General features: G+C 51.2%; 2 protein-coding genes across 2 annotated transcripts in view; one reads left to right on the forward strand and one right to left on the reverse strand.

Moving 5' to 3' along the window:
* Col9a3 (collagen, type IX, alpha 3) overlaps nt 1-1,323 on the forward strand; it is an 18,410-nt gene extending 17,087 nt beyond the window's left edge. The window contains exons 30-31 of the mRNA XM_013030350.1: nt 34-111; nt 680-1,323. Of these exons, the coding sequence (XP_012885804.1) occupies nt 34-111; nt 680-870 (269 nt within the window). The 3' untranslated portion in view covers nt 871-1,323. The remainder of the gene's footprint in view (nt 1-33; nt 112-679) is intronic.
* A 102-nt stretch (nt 1,324-1,425) lies between these two features.
* Nucleotides 1,426-13,589, reverse strand: part of Tcfl5 (transcription factor-like 5 (basic helix-loop-helix)) — a 22,066-nt gene continuing 9,902 nt past the window's right edge. Inside the window, exons 5-6 of the mRNA XM_013030351.1 lie at nt 12,457-12,598; nt 1,426-2,191 (exon numbers count right to left, since the gene is read on the reverse strand). Coding sequence (XP_012885805.1) covers nt 2,069-2,191; nt 12,457-12,598 — 265 coding nt within the window. The 3' untranslated portion in view covers nt 1,426-2,068. The remainder of the gene's footprint in view (nt 2,192-12,456; nt 12,599-13,589) is intronic.

Consider the following 13,589-nt stretch of genomic DNA (forward strand, 5'->3'; position numbering starts at 1 on the left):
GGCCGCTCTGCCCACCCTGTGCTCTCGCTGCAGGAAGCCGAGGCGACCGAGGAGACAAGGGCGCGGCCGGCGCGGGGCAGGACGGACCCGCGGGGGACCAGGGGCTCCAAGGTGGGCAGCCGCCGGCGCTGGTGGCGTGTGTGGGGAGGGGGCTGGGTCTGAGCACGGTCAGGAACCGGAAGCGGCTGCTTAAGCACCAACACCTAAAAGTAGTCAGTACACATTGTGCTCCCCCTCTTTCGGGGTGCCAGGCCTCGGCAGGCAGGCACCCACGTCCTCTGAGGTGTCCCCTCATCTGGGTGGTCCTGGCTGCCCCTCTGTGGCCCTTCCAGTAGGCGGCGGCCGGCCCATGCCAGTGAATGGCCCTCGGCTTCCACTTGGGAGCTGCCCGCCCCCTGCCCGCCCCCCAGCCCACCCCATTCCTCACAGTTCCCTCCCCACCCCGGCTGCCTGCTTCCCCTTCCTCACACAAATCCACTCTTTGCCCGCCAAATGCTTCTGAAACCAGAGAGCCGGGCACCCTCGAAACCGTCGAGCCTGCTCGGTGGCCTCCAGGGCCTCGCCTGCCCTGCCTCTGCCTCCGCCCTGCGGCCCTGGCCTCCTCCAGAGCTCACAAACTAGCCAGGGAAAGGAGGGGCAGCTGCTTCGTGGCCTCTGACCTCACCTTCCCGGTCTGCAGGGCCCCCGGGTGTGCCCGGCACCAGCAAAGATGGCAGAGACGGCGCTCCGGGGGAGCCGGGACTTCCTGGGGACTCTGGCCTTCCGGGTGCTGTCGGGGCTCAAGGCACGCCAGGAATCTGCGACACTTCCGCTTGCCAAGGCGCCGTCCTGGGAGGGGGCGGGGAGAAGTCCGGTCCTCGGAGCTCCTGAAGGACGGCTGGGCTGTCAGGAAGCGGACGCTGCCTCCCGGGGGCAGCGCACAGCAGCCGTGCCCAGCGGGCCGCTCGCAGCCTGGTCAATCCGGAGGCTTGCCCGGCCACCTGCCACGGCCCCCAGCTGGTGGCTCGTGGCACACTGCCCGCCCCGCTCGTGGCCAGCCTGCAACGCCTACGCTGTCCGTCCGCTCAGCCAGGACCGTGTGCCTCAGACACAGGCCCAGAGAAGGCCACTGGGAGCCCAGCATCCGCGAGGGACGAGGTTGCAGCTAGAGAATCTTGTTCAATTCCATGAACACACTCAGTGACTTGTTTACACAGCATCTGCGTAAAGTCTGTGACACACCCCAATAAAATGATACATTCAAGTTCCAGATTAGTAACTGACTATAGTGTAACACAAAAAATCGAGTGCACAACAGTCTAGTCTGCTTCGCCTGCTTTGCGGGTACACACAGAGCGTCCCTACCAGACAGTATTTATTGACGGCAGCTCCCGCACGGTGTGCTGAAGTACCTGTTGTAATAAATAAAGCCACTCGCTGGGAAACTCAGTTCCAAACACAGTTTATTTCACATAAAGTAATGAATCACAATATGAAAATATGAGCATGTAAGCATCTATTGAGAAAATATTTATGGACAAAAGTACCTTTAAAGAAGTATCTGGAAAATTTTTTGCAAAATGTTTCAGAAGAGTGCTGTACTTTTTAGTACCATGAGACGGGGAGCGTTACAGCGGGGAGGGATACAACACATGAAATAAAATCTCCAAACTACTAGTTAACAATTTACATTTCCAATCGCTAAAGGGGCATATTTAAAATATAAATAAAATAAGTAAAAAGAAATGTTTTCTCTAGTCTTGTTAAGACTAAAAAAAATGGCAAAGGATGTTAATTTCTTAAGCTATCATGTTAAGAACACATGATGGAAATCAGACAGATAATTGAAAAATTACTTACAAATTATCAAGATGTCTTTATCCTCAAATGGTCATTAGGACATTCATGGGTACGTATTTTGCTTTAGATACATACTTTCACAAAATGTGCTCTCAACGTCCCTGCTGGAGTCCCATCGCCAGAGCATGTCCCTTTTCAAGGTGGGCCGTCAGAGAGGGGCTCCAGGAACGAAGAACATGGGCGCGGTCCCGCAGGAGTGCCGTGCACCCCAGGTCCCGGTTCAGTCCAGTCACTTGAGCTCCATCGCGGGGCTGCTCTGCAGACTCCCCTGTGCCGGGCAGGTCACCAAGGAGTCCGGTCTGGTCAGCTTTAGCCTTCTGCCAGTTTTACCGCAAAACACGCTCTCAAATTCCTAAAGTCAAGAAGTGATCATTAATGTACTGAATTCAGAGATGCGGAATGCTGATTTCTTCAGAAGCACCAAAGGTTGAGGTGGGCATGGTGGCTCATACCTGTGATCTCAGAGGTCAGGAGGACTGTGGTTCGAAGCCAACCCTAGTAAAATGTTAATGAAACCCCACATCAATCAATAAGTCAGGCATGGTGGTGCCCAGGTAGGAAGATCTCCATAGATGCTTCTATAAGGTGCCACAAGCGTAAGTCATGTAAGGAGGTGTATATGATGAAAAAAATAGGAATGTGCCCAGTAGCAGTTACACTGTACGTGTGTGTGTACATGTGTAGCAGTTACACTGTACGCGTGTGTATGTAGCAGTTACACTGTACGTGTGTGTGTACATGTGTAGCAGTTACACTGTACGCGTGTGTGTGTAGCAGTTACACTGTACGCGTGTGTGTGTAGCAGTTACACTGTACGTGTGTGTGTGTGTAGCAGTTACACTGTACGCGTGTGTGTGTAGCAGTTACACTGTACGTGTGTGTGTGTAGCAGTTACACTGTATGTGTGTGTGTAGCAGTTACACTGTACGTGTGTGTGTGTGTGTAGCAGTTACGCTGTACGTGTGTGTGTACGTGTGTGTGTGTGCAGCTTTTCCGGTACATTGTCAGTGTCTGAGCATGTTGTCATAGAAGGCAGATGACTATTGTGGCAAAAGTTACATAACAAATGTGCTACTTCTGCCACTCGTATGTGTCTGGATTGGAGGCTGCCCCTCCCCACCAACACTGGGGGGGCCTAGGGAGGTCTTTAGCGCAGGCAGCTGTGGGCTCCTGTTCTTGTCACTCTACCCCTCTACTTTTTTTTTTTTTCTGGCCATGGGGCTTGAACTCTGGGCCTGGGTGCTGTCCCTGAGCTCTTCAGCTCAAGGCAGTGCTCTACCACTTGAGCCACAGCACCACTTCCATCCCTCTACTTTTTAGAAGGCCTTAGTTCTGGGGCCAGGTCAGCTCTGATGACGCCTGAAGCATGAGATGCAGGACGGAGCATGGAGGTGAGAGCCACAAGGACCAAAGTTCCGGCTTGCTACAGCCTGGTGGCCTTGAGAACAGAGCGTGCAAAGAAGAGTCAGACTCAGCAGCAGAGTTGGGAAAAAAGTTTGGAAGAAGCTAGTGGTGATGGTTGCACACTGCTGCCAGAGAACACAACACCAAGCACATTTGCAAATGGTTAAATGGCAATTGTTGTTGCTGCTGGTCATGGGGCTTGAACTCTGGGCCTGGGCGCTGTCCTTGCGCTCTTCAGCTCAAGGCAAAGGCGCTCTACTGCCTGAGCCGCAGTGCCACTTCCGGTTTTCTAGTGGTTTATTAGAGATAAGAGTCTCACAGACTTTCCTGCCCGGGCTGGCTTTGAACCGTGATCCTCAGTCTCAGCCTCCTGAGTAGCTAGGATGACAGGTGTGAGCCACAAGCGTCTGGCTTCTAAATGGCAAATTTTATGTGTTTTACTAGAATAAAATCATATAAACCTAGATTGGCTTGTATAGAATGGTATATTTTAGAAAAGCTAACAGAAGGGGCTGGGAAGGTGGCTCAGTGGTAGAGCTTGCCTTGCATGCATGAGGCTCTGGGTTCGATTCCTCAGCACCACATAAGCAAAAAGAAAAAAGCTGTAAGTGGCGCTGTGGCTCAAGTGGTAGAGCGCTAGCCTTGAGCTGAAGAGCTGAGGGACAGCGCCCAGGCCAGAGCTCAGGCCCCATGACCGGACCCCAAAAAAAACAAAAACAAACAAAAAAGCTAACAGAAATGTCTAAAGATGTTAAAAAATAACAGAGAGAATGAGCTCCATCTCTGCGCTCGGCCTCCCCTTTCTCCTCTGAGTTATCTTGAAACAGCTCCTGATTTCGCGGCTGTTTGAAACCCTCACTGCAGCCTGGTTGCCGTGGTTGCCGTGGTTACGGTGGGGGGGGCTTGGCTCCTCCTGCAGCGATTTTGTGTAGCAGCTCCCCGACCCCCATGTACAAATGGCTTATGTGAACTGGCATCCAAATATTGCCTTAGGCACTTAAATATCTTTGAATCTATCATAGGTCCCCTTTCTTTTCTTTTTTTTTGTCAGCTGTGGGGCCTGAACTCTGGGCCTGGGCGCTGTCCCTGAGCTCTTCAGCTCAAAGCAAGCGCTCTACCTCTAGAGCCATAGAACCACTTCCGGTTGTTGGGGGGGGGGGTGCTAACTGGTGATAAGAGTCTCACCAGTGCTCCTGCCTCGCCTGGCTTTGAATAGCACTGAGCTCCTCAGACCCCAGCTTTCTGAGCAGCTAGGATTACAGGCGTGAGCCACCAGCCACTGGCTTCCCTTTCGCTTTTTCCTGTGTCTTTTTTTCCTTTTTTTGCTGGTTGTGGGATTGAACTCTGGGCCTGGGCACTGTCCCTGAGCTGCTTTTTGTTCAAGGCTAGCCCACTCCACTACTTGAGCCACAGTGCCACTTCCAGCTTTTTTGAATAGTTTATTGGAGATAAGTCTCACAGAGTTTCCTGCCTGGGCTGATTTCTAACCGTGATCCTCAGATCTCAGCCTCCTGAGTAGCTAGGATGACAGGTGTGAGCCACCGGCGCCCGGCTCCTGTGGCACTGAGTTATTGAGGAGATGGAATCGTTTGTCCACACTGAGGTTCACATATCCATGGCAGCGTTTAACGTTTTGTTCCCTGAATTTCCTAGCAGCCGTGACTTCGGGCGAGTTCTGGCAGGCAGTGTCTACCTGTTGACACCACCTTTCAACCAGTGTGACCAATGCTTCTGTGCGTATTCAGAGTGGCTCCCTGTTTCTTTTGGGTTTACACCCAGAAATGGAGCCGCTGGGTCCATGGCAATTCCGTTTAACATTGTAAAATGCTGCCACACTCCTCCACGGAGCTGCCAACCCGGCACCGGGCTCAGACCGCGCTTCCAACACAGGCTATTTTCAGACTTCTCTTCAAGAGTCATCCCCAGATAGACAATCTGCTCCAGGAAAGTTAGAATGTTTGTGACTTTAACTGAGCATCACTATCCCACAATAACGTGAAATTTGGGAAATTATGTAATCACTTAATCACAATAAAAATTTTGAAAAAAAAAAAAAGTCATCCCGGAGGATGCCCACGGCTTCGTGACTAACGCTGTGTCCGAGTCTCCTTTCAGGTTCTTACTGACATTCACAGACGTCTCTGGAGAAATGGCTATGCTAGGCTCTCCCCCGCCCCCACTGCCTTTCTTTCCAGATAGTATTTATTTATTTGTGCTGGTCCTGGGACGTTCAGGTCAGGGACTTAAGCTCTTGCTCGCTTGTTCACAGCAGGTGCTCCACCACCTGAGCCACGCCCCCCAGTTTCATCTTTTGGCCATTTTTCAATTTTGTTTTGTTATTTGTCACTGAGTTAAAGCTTTGATTTAATTCAGGAAGGGAAAGAGAAAGATACGTACTGCTACTGTTGATTTAAGTTCTGTATCATCTGCACTGACTGTAATAGTCTACCTATCCATATCAAAATTATGATCAACCAAAGCCATCTGCCACTTCCAACTGCCACCGACACCCAGAGCTCTATCTGTGCATCAATACACAGAGGCTGTAGGATGCAGTCTGAGCATGATGGTACATGCCCATGATCCCAGAAGTAGAGGTAGGAGGACTCAAGTCTGAGTCCTGCCCAGGAAAAAGCACAAGGCCCAACTGAAAAACAAACTCAAACTGGGGCATGGCTCAGTGACAGGGCATGGCCAGAAGGCCCTGATTTCAGGCCCCAGTAGCAAAGGAATGCTGGTTTAGGATGTAATATAAAACAAAGCATTTAAAGTTTTTTTATACAGCCGGGCACTGGTGGCTCACACCCGTAATCCTAGCTACTCAGGAGGCTGAGATCTGAGGATCACTGCTCAAAGCCAGCCCCAGCAGGAAAGTCCCCTTGAGATTCTTACCTTCAATTAGCCAACCAGAAATGATGCTGTGGCTCAAGTGGTAGAGTGCTTGCCTTGAACTGAAGAGCTCAGGGACAGCGCCCAGGCCCAGAGTTCAAGCCCCACAACAACAACAAAGTAAATAAATAAAAATAAAGATTATTTTATATAACGTATGGTTGTAGTTTGGTGTGAATGCTTCAGCAATGGCTGCACCATGCTGGCCGCCTCCGGTCTGCACGTGTTCACAGCCCCTCCCCTTCACAACTTCTACTTCCGGCCAACGTGGTTTTTCACTTCCACCTATGCGAGAACCTGGCGTATTTGATCGTTCCGTGCACTTTGCTGCAGATGACGAGATCTGTCCTGCATCCCTTCTGTTCCCCTGGGCACCCAGGCAGACACCCAGTTTCAGCCATTGGGAACAGGGCCCTGAGGGCCGCGAGCAGGCTGCGTCTCTGCCTTGGCTCGTACCCCGAAGCGGTGCTAGATCCATCTCTAGTTCTGTACTGTTCTGCTTTCTCCTGCTATCATGAGGCTCGTTTTCCCCCACATCCAGCCTTCTTTTAAAAACAGCCATTCTAACTGGGCAGAGATGGTATTTCATTGTAGTTCTGGTTTGCATTTCCCTGGCAGCTCATGAAATTGTATTTCCTTTTTCCAGAAGGGTCTATTTAGATAATTTGCTCACTCTTAAATTGACTCACTTTTTTTTAGCTCCTCATAATATCTGGAAATTAATCCTCTCAGATGAGTATCTTCTCCCATTCTGTAGAATCCCTTTACTTCGGTGTATAGCCGTTTGGCTCAATATAATCCCAGTTTCCATTTCTTTGCCTTTCCCCTGTGTTTTGGGAGTCCTTTGGAAGTCTTTCTTGTTCTCAGGTCTTTCCGTTTCTGTGGAGCTGGGGGCCGCAGTCTGACGTTTGTGCTGTTCGTCACTTGGAGCTGATGTCTGAGCGTCCGGAGCCCCAGGTGGGGCTCTCTTTTCCCAGCAGCACGTGGCAGAGACCACCCTTCCTCCAGTATACGGTCTTGGAACCTCTGTCCAGGATCCCTTGGCTCACAGGCTTTTTCTGAAGCCTCTGATCGGTGCTGTTGGCCTGAGTCTGTCTCTGTGCCTGACCAATGCTGCTTTGGTGACTGTAACTATGTAGTACGTCTTGAAATCAGGCTTCCAATGTACCACACTGTGATACGGAAAAAAATCGCCTATGTTTGACAAGGTAGAATTTATCTTTTAGGATAACAAAAGTCAAAAAGGAGAAAATGTCTCAGACATACGCCAGCACCTTGTTTCCTTACCTATCCTCACGCGTGACCAGGCCGGTCCGGCACCTGTCTCGGTGAGGAGCAGGCCGGGTTGCCCAGCCCAGCCCAGTGAACGGGGGTGGGAACGCCTGTGTAACCTCTAAGTTACTCCCATTGCACTTTTACTTAGCACCTATTTTCAACAAAACATGAGAAACAGGTGTTTGTTGTTGCTGTTGTTTAAGGAGGTATTTTTGCTTTCTGGCAATACTTGCAACTGGGTGCAGGGCCTTGCGCTTCGCTAGGCTGGCGCTCCACCGCTCGAGCCGTGCCACCAGCCCTCTTAGGCACTGTACTGGCGCTCCGCCGCTCGAGCCGTGCCGCCAGCCCTCTTAGGCACTGTACTGGCGCTCCGCCGCTCGAGCCGTGCCACCAGCCCTCTTAGGCACTGTACTGGCGCTCCGCCGCTCGAGCCGTGCCACCAGCCCTCTTAGGCACTGTACAGTTTTAAGGCAGGGCCTCGCTTTACGCTCCAACTGGCCTGGGGCGGGGTGGGGGGGTGGGGAGGGGGGGAGAACGCCACGTGCCCAGCCACCAAGCGAGTTCGAGTCTTGTGAGCTTCTTTGTTCCTCTGGCCTCGAACGGCAATTCCTGATTTCAGATCTCTGCCTCCCAAGAATTCAGATCACAGACTGCAGAATTCTTACAAGTAATCAAAACATTTCAAGATGGCATTTGACCAAAGTAATTGTTTTATTAGGTTTATAACTATGACAATCATTTCAATAATAAGGCTATATTTTTTTTTCTTTTTCTTTTCTTTTTTGCCAGTCTTTGGGCTTGAACTCAGGGTCTGGGTTCTGTCCCTGAGCCTCTCTGTGCTCAAAGCTAGCACTCTACCACTTCTGGCCTGTTCTGCATATGTGGTACTGAGGAACTGAACCCAGGGCTTCATGCATGCTAGGCAAGCACTCAACCACTGAGCCACCTTCCCAGCCCAAGGCTATACTTCTTAGAAGAGAAACAAAGATGGCTCTACTTATATTCAGAAAACATGTCAGGAAGTCGTGAGGAAGAAAACTGTGTATGTAATATTTCCAGGGTTAAAGGCGAAGTTAGGAGAAACAAGGAAAGAAACTTCAAACTGACTAAAGAAAGCATTCAGAAGGTATCAGACAGGTGGGCAATAGTACGTAGCTAACAAAGGTGCCAAGTATGTAAAACAAACACTCAGAACACCAAGATCTAACCAGAGCACAGATCCACACAGGCCTGACGGAGGAAAGGGAAGGGGTGGTTCGAATCTCAACAATCTCAGCCTAATCAATGCAGAATCTCTACACGAAGGAGGCACATTATTTCCAAATATTCATGAACTTCCTTAGTTGACCACATAAAAGGTCAGAGTGCCAAGACTCCAGAAATTGTTTAAACTTTATTACACAGAGCAGCTTCATTGACCACAGTGTAACATACACAGAGAATCCCCCTGCTGAAGAAGTAAGACAAAACTTGCTCAGAGTAAGTGAAAGCATTACATTTCATCCTGCAGGATATTTTTGAGACAGTAGTAAGACAGAAATTTGCTTTAAGTGCATTCACTAGGAAGCAAGATGAAAAACTAACAGGCAACTCCCACACTCCCTCCCCCTCACAAAAAACCCTTATACAAGGATAGTAACAAATATGAGTGTGTGTGTGTGTGTGTGTGTGTGTGTTGGTCCTGGGGCTTGAGGGCTTTGGTGCTGTCCCTGAGCTTTTTTGCTAAAGGCTAGCACTCTACCACTTGAGCCACAGCTTCACCACTTCAGTTAAATGAAATTAAGAGTCTCACAGACATTCCTGCCAAGGCTGGCTTTGAACCATGATCCTCAGATCTCGGCCTCCGAGTATCTGGGATGACAGCTGTGAGCATTTACTTTGAATGCATTTTAAGCATTCAAAGTAAAAGGGAATGATGAAAGACTACTCCTGACCGGCTCAGGGCAGGGCTGTGGGTAGGGGCGGGGCTGGCCTCCAGAATACCCAAAGCCGGCCTTCCCTGACCAGAGGGCAAGGACCTCGACAAGGAGGTGCCGAGCAGCAGCTCAGGACGATGAGGGCCAGGCAGCCCAGACCTGGGGGAACGGAGGATGCAGGGGCCTCTTCCCACACGCATCTCTGGAGAGGACCTGGCACTGCGGCACACGCTGCGGGAGCTGGGGGCACGCTTCATGCACGTGCCGACACGGGACACAAGCATCACGGCCATCTCCACATGAGCCCCCGGGGGACCCCATCTCCTGGCATCTACACTGCTGCATCTGTGTCAGTCGTATCCCGTCAGCGGCATTCCCAGACTGTGTAATTAAACCCAGAGGGCCACCCCGAGCCCTGCTTCGCATGTGGCTGACGGCCGCAGACACGCTGAAACACCACTGCTGGTCACTTTGGCCACCTCCCCTCCAGCACAGAGCCGTGGGGGGGCACCCTCCGGGCTTGCCGCAGGGCTCCGCGCCGGCCTCTGGGTCTGAGGAAGGCAGCAGTCGCAGTGGCACCTTCAGCGGCTGCCCCGCAGTGCTCGGCGCTCCACTGGCACGGAGCCTCGCACGCTAGTGACACCACTTACCTGGCCTGAGTCCCTACTGCAGACGGGGCTTTACTTGTGCAAGACCGTGAAGAATGCAATTAAACGAGCAGATTCCATCACCCTAACACGCAGGCTTTCCATGCAGATGACACTCAAGGCATCAAGTGCTCGCATGCTCACGGACCAGAGTGACACTGCAGGGCCGCCGGCGGCAAGGCCAGCGGCAGCTGCCAGCGTGGCAGGGGCAGACCCTCCTGGGCTTGGGGTGAGGGCAGGAGGGTCTGCAGGGGCAAGATGTGCTCCACCCTGCAAAGAGGGTCTCCCCACCCTCGCCCACCCCAGGCCAGTGACTTGTGCTTCCTGCCTGGTGCAGGGACAGGGGTGGACGAGGAAGAAGAGACTGTGGAGGGGTGGGGCAGATGCGGCCTCAGCTTCTCGAGCTTCCCTGAAGCTGGGTCCGGGTGGCTCACATCTGTCATCCTAGCTCCTCTGGAGACTGAGATCTGAGAACTCTTAATTCCAATTTACTGATAAAACGCCAGAAATGGAATGGTGACCCATGCAACAGACTTGAGTAAAAAAGTCAAGAGCCAGCATGAGGTCCCGAGTTCAAGCCCCAGTACCAGCGCACACGCGCACACGCACACATGCACACACACACAAATTATCACAAAAATCCAGATCTTGAAGCAGGAATTCTACAGACAACTGGGACCGAGCGCCAGAGTCAGATGCAGAACACAACCTATGGCCACGTGCCGTGTCAGGGAGAAGTCAGTCCCGCTGTGGAGGTCGTTTTAAGAGCATTGTGGACAAGCGTGAGCAGGGGGTGAAGCCAGGGAGGCACCGGCACCAGCTCTGTGGGTGGGGGTGGTGCAGGTCACGTGGGTGGAGGTTTCCTTTTGGGGCACCTGCAGAAATACTTTGAGATGAAGGTTCATGTCTGTGGTTATCGCTGAAGTGTGTGCATGAAGGGAGCGTGCAGGAATGGCAGAGGTCAAGTGCTGGGCACACAGGCACACACAGCACTGCATTGCTCAGCACAACACTAATTGAAGCCAGTTGTGGTAGCAAACAACCGTAACACCAGCTATGTGGGAGACACGGGGAGAGAGAGGAGGCCCTAGCTGAAAAATGCAGCCAAAGACGGGCTGGTGGCGTGGCTCAAGTGTAGTGCACCTGCCTTGCGAGCACAAGGCCCCGAGCTCAAGCCCCTGTACTATCCTCCTCAAAAAGAGAACAAAAGCATGCACGCAATGACTATGAAATTCACCACGCACAAGAAGGACAAGTGTGTTCAGGCCAACAACATACCACGCCCCAGATTTCTAGCCAGCTTTACTTCCTGATGGGTCTGATAAGCTGACCCAGAAACAATCTACAAGATCAATATAATAAAATTTCAGAACCATCCAAGAAATAGTCTAGAATATTATATCCAGAGTTTTAAGTCTATTTAATCATCTTGGAGTATAGTTGACAAACACTTCAAAACCTACAACTCTCATTGTATTTAATTGAAGCATATCAATAGTTTACTACAAATAGATACACAAATCCAAATTTAAGCCTTTTAACAAATAGTAAAGCTTTATTTTATTAAAACAAACCAACAGTCTACCATTAACAAATGATATTCAAGGACAACGTTATAAGTAACTACAATAGAATAAACTCAACATAATACGGCTTTGACCTGTGATGCACTGGAGAATGGAGGTAAGAGAGCAGCCCGCGGGATGAGGCCAGCCTGTGGACAGGCCCTGGAGAGCGGCCAGCTGGGGCCCCTCTGAGTTCCCAGGGAGCCGTGCCATCTGAGCCCATCCTGCAGGCGGAGTGCTGGCCTCCACACTGCCAGCAGCTCGGGCACAACACAAAATCAGGACCCAACCGGGCCTGCTCTTTCCGCGAAGGCACCATCACGCCCGCAGGGACAAAGCTGCGCGCCCTGACTCGGAGCCAGCTGGGCACTGAAGCCCCAATCACAGTGCACAACCCACCACTGCCAGGGCCAAGTCAACCCCCCCACGCAGCCCAGGCCTGGCTGGAGCAGAGCCAGGAGCACTGGGGGGCTTCACAGCCCCTCCCACAGAAATGTGGCTTGCTTGCCTTCTGAATATACCTGAGAACCCAGACTACCTACTGGGCACCTGTCTACCTTTTTCCTCTATTTGCTTTCTTCATTTTCACAGTTTTCAGGAGGGCAAAACTCATGTCCTCCACATTCTGCAGGCCCCAGTACACTACACTGTACACAGTAAGTTGTCCAGTTTGCTACCTGACAATTCAGACTCGATTGCCATTTACATAGTGCACTTTCATAAGCAAGTATGGGCTGTGACTTTGACTTGAACAAGTGATAGCATTAATGGGTGAGTGTCCATCACACCTTCCCTAGCATTTGGTGTTAAGATTCCTGGAAACCCAGGTGACACTTGAGTGTCACTTGAGTGACACTTAGCAAAGAAGCGCATAAAGAACGCTGATGAACCAGCGCCTGCCTGGCCTACTTACATACTGACCTTTTTAAGAGAATCCCCGTGTCTTTCCTGAATATACTTCAGGAAGGCCGTGGTCCACTGAAGGGTTGTTGCCTTATCTGTCTCTGCGTTGCAGAACGGAACTAAAAGATTCAGCTCGTCACAGCAAATTCGGATTCTGCGCCTGCAGTCAAAACCCAGAGTAATCACACAGGGCAGCTGGTGAAGAAAAGAGCAACAGGAGGTTCACTATTTTACTCAAAGGAAACAGAGCTCCTGGAGCTGACCGCGTCCTCGCTTGGGAAACACCCTCCCAGGAAGCTCTGACCCACGAGCACTTCACTACTGCGCTCCAGCTGGTCTGGAGACCAGTAATGAAACTCAGGTCAAATTTCTGCGTGTACTTTTTCTGGGAAGTCTCTCCCCACCTGCAACCTCTTTATGATGCAGGGGATGAAAGCCAGGGCCTTGCCCGCCTGGAAAAGCAGTTGACCACTAAGTGCCCATGGCCCGATTCTTCCAGGGTAGCCCACACACAATCAGACAAGCTTGGGAACAGCCTGCTGGGGACGCTTCAGGAATCCTGACTCAGTGAGGACCAAACTGACCTCCAACCACCACCAACCACAGCTCTGCCTAATCCTGAGACCTGGCTTCCTAACTCAGTCCAAGCACCCTGGCTTTTACCATTAGCACAGAAAACAAAACAGAGCTCTAAAGAGAAGTGACATTACAACCTGAGTCTTGCATTTGGCAAAACAATACAAAAACGTCTACAATGTGGCTCTTGTGATGCATCTGTACATTTACACATAAAGAAATGGAATCAGGCAGGGTGCCAGTGACTCACACCTGTCATCCTAGCTACTCAGGAGGCTGAGATCTGGGGATCGCAGTTCAAAGCCAGCCCAGGGCAGGAAAATCTGGGTGACTCATTTCCAATTAGCCACCAGAAAACTGGAAGTAGTGCTGTGGCTCAAGTGGTAGAGCGCTCGCCTTGCTGAAGAGGTCAGGGACAGCACCCAGGCCCAGAGTTCAAGCCCCACGACGGGACCCAAAAAATAAAAAAATAAAAAAGAAGAAAATCCAACAGCTGGCATGGTGGCAACAGATGCACCCTAGCTTCTAGACACCCTGCCCAGACTCTACCTGTTAGCTCACTTAGTTCTGAGCTT

The sequence above is a fragment of the Dipodomys ordii genome, unplaced genomic scaffold (genome assembly GCF_000151885.1).
Source record: "Dipodomys ordii isolate 6190 unplaced genomic scaffold, Dord_2.0 Scaffold129, whole genome shotgun sequence".
In the NCBI taxonomy this organism is placed as follows: Eukaryota; Metazoa; Chordata; class Mammalia; order Rodentia; family Heteromyidae; genus Dipodomys; species Dipodomys ordii.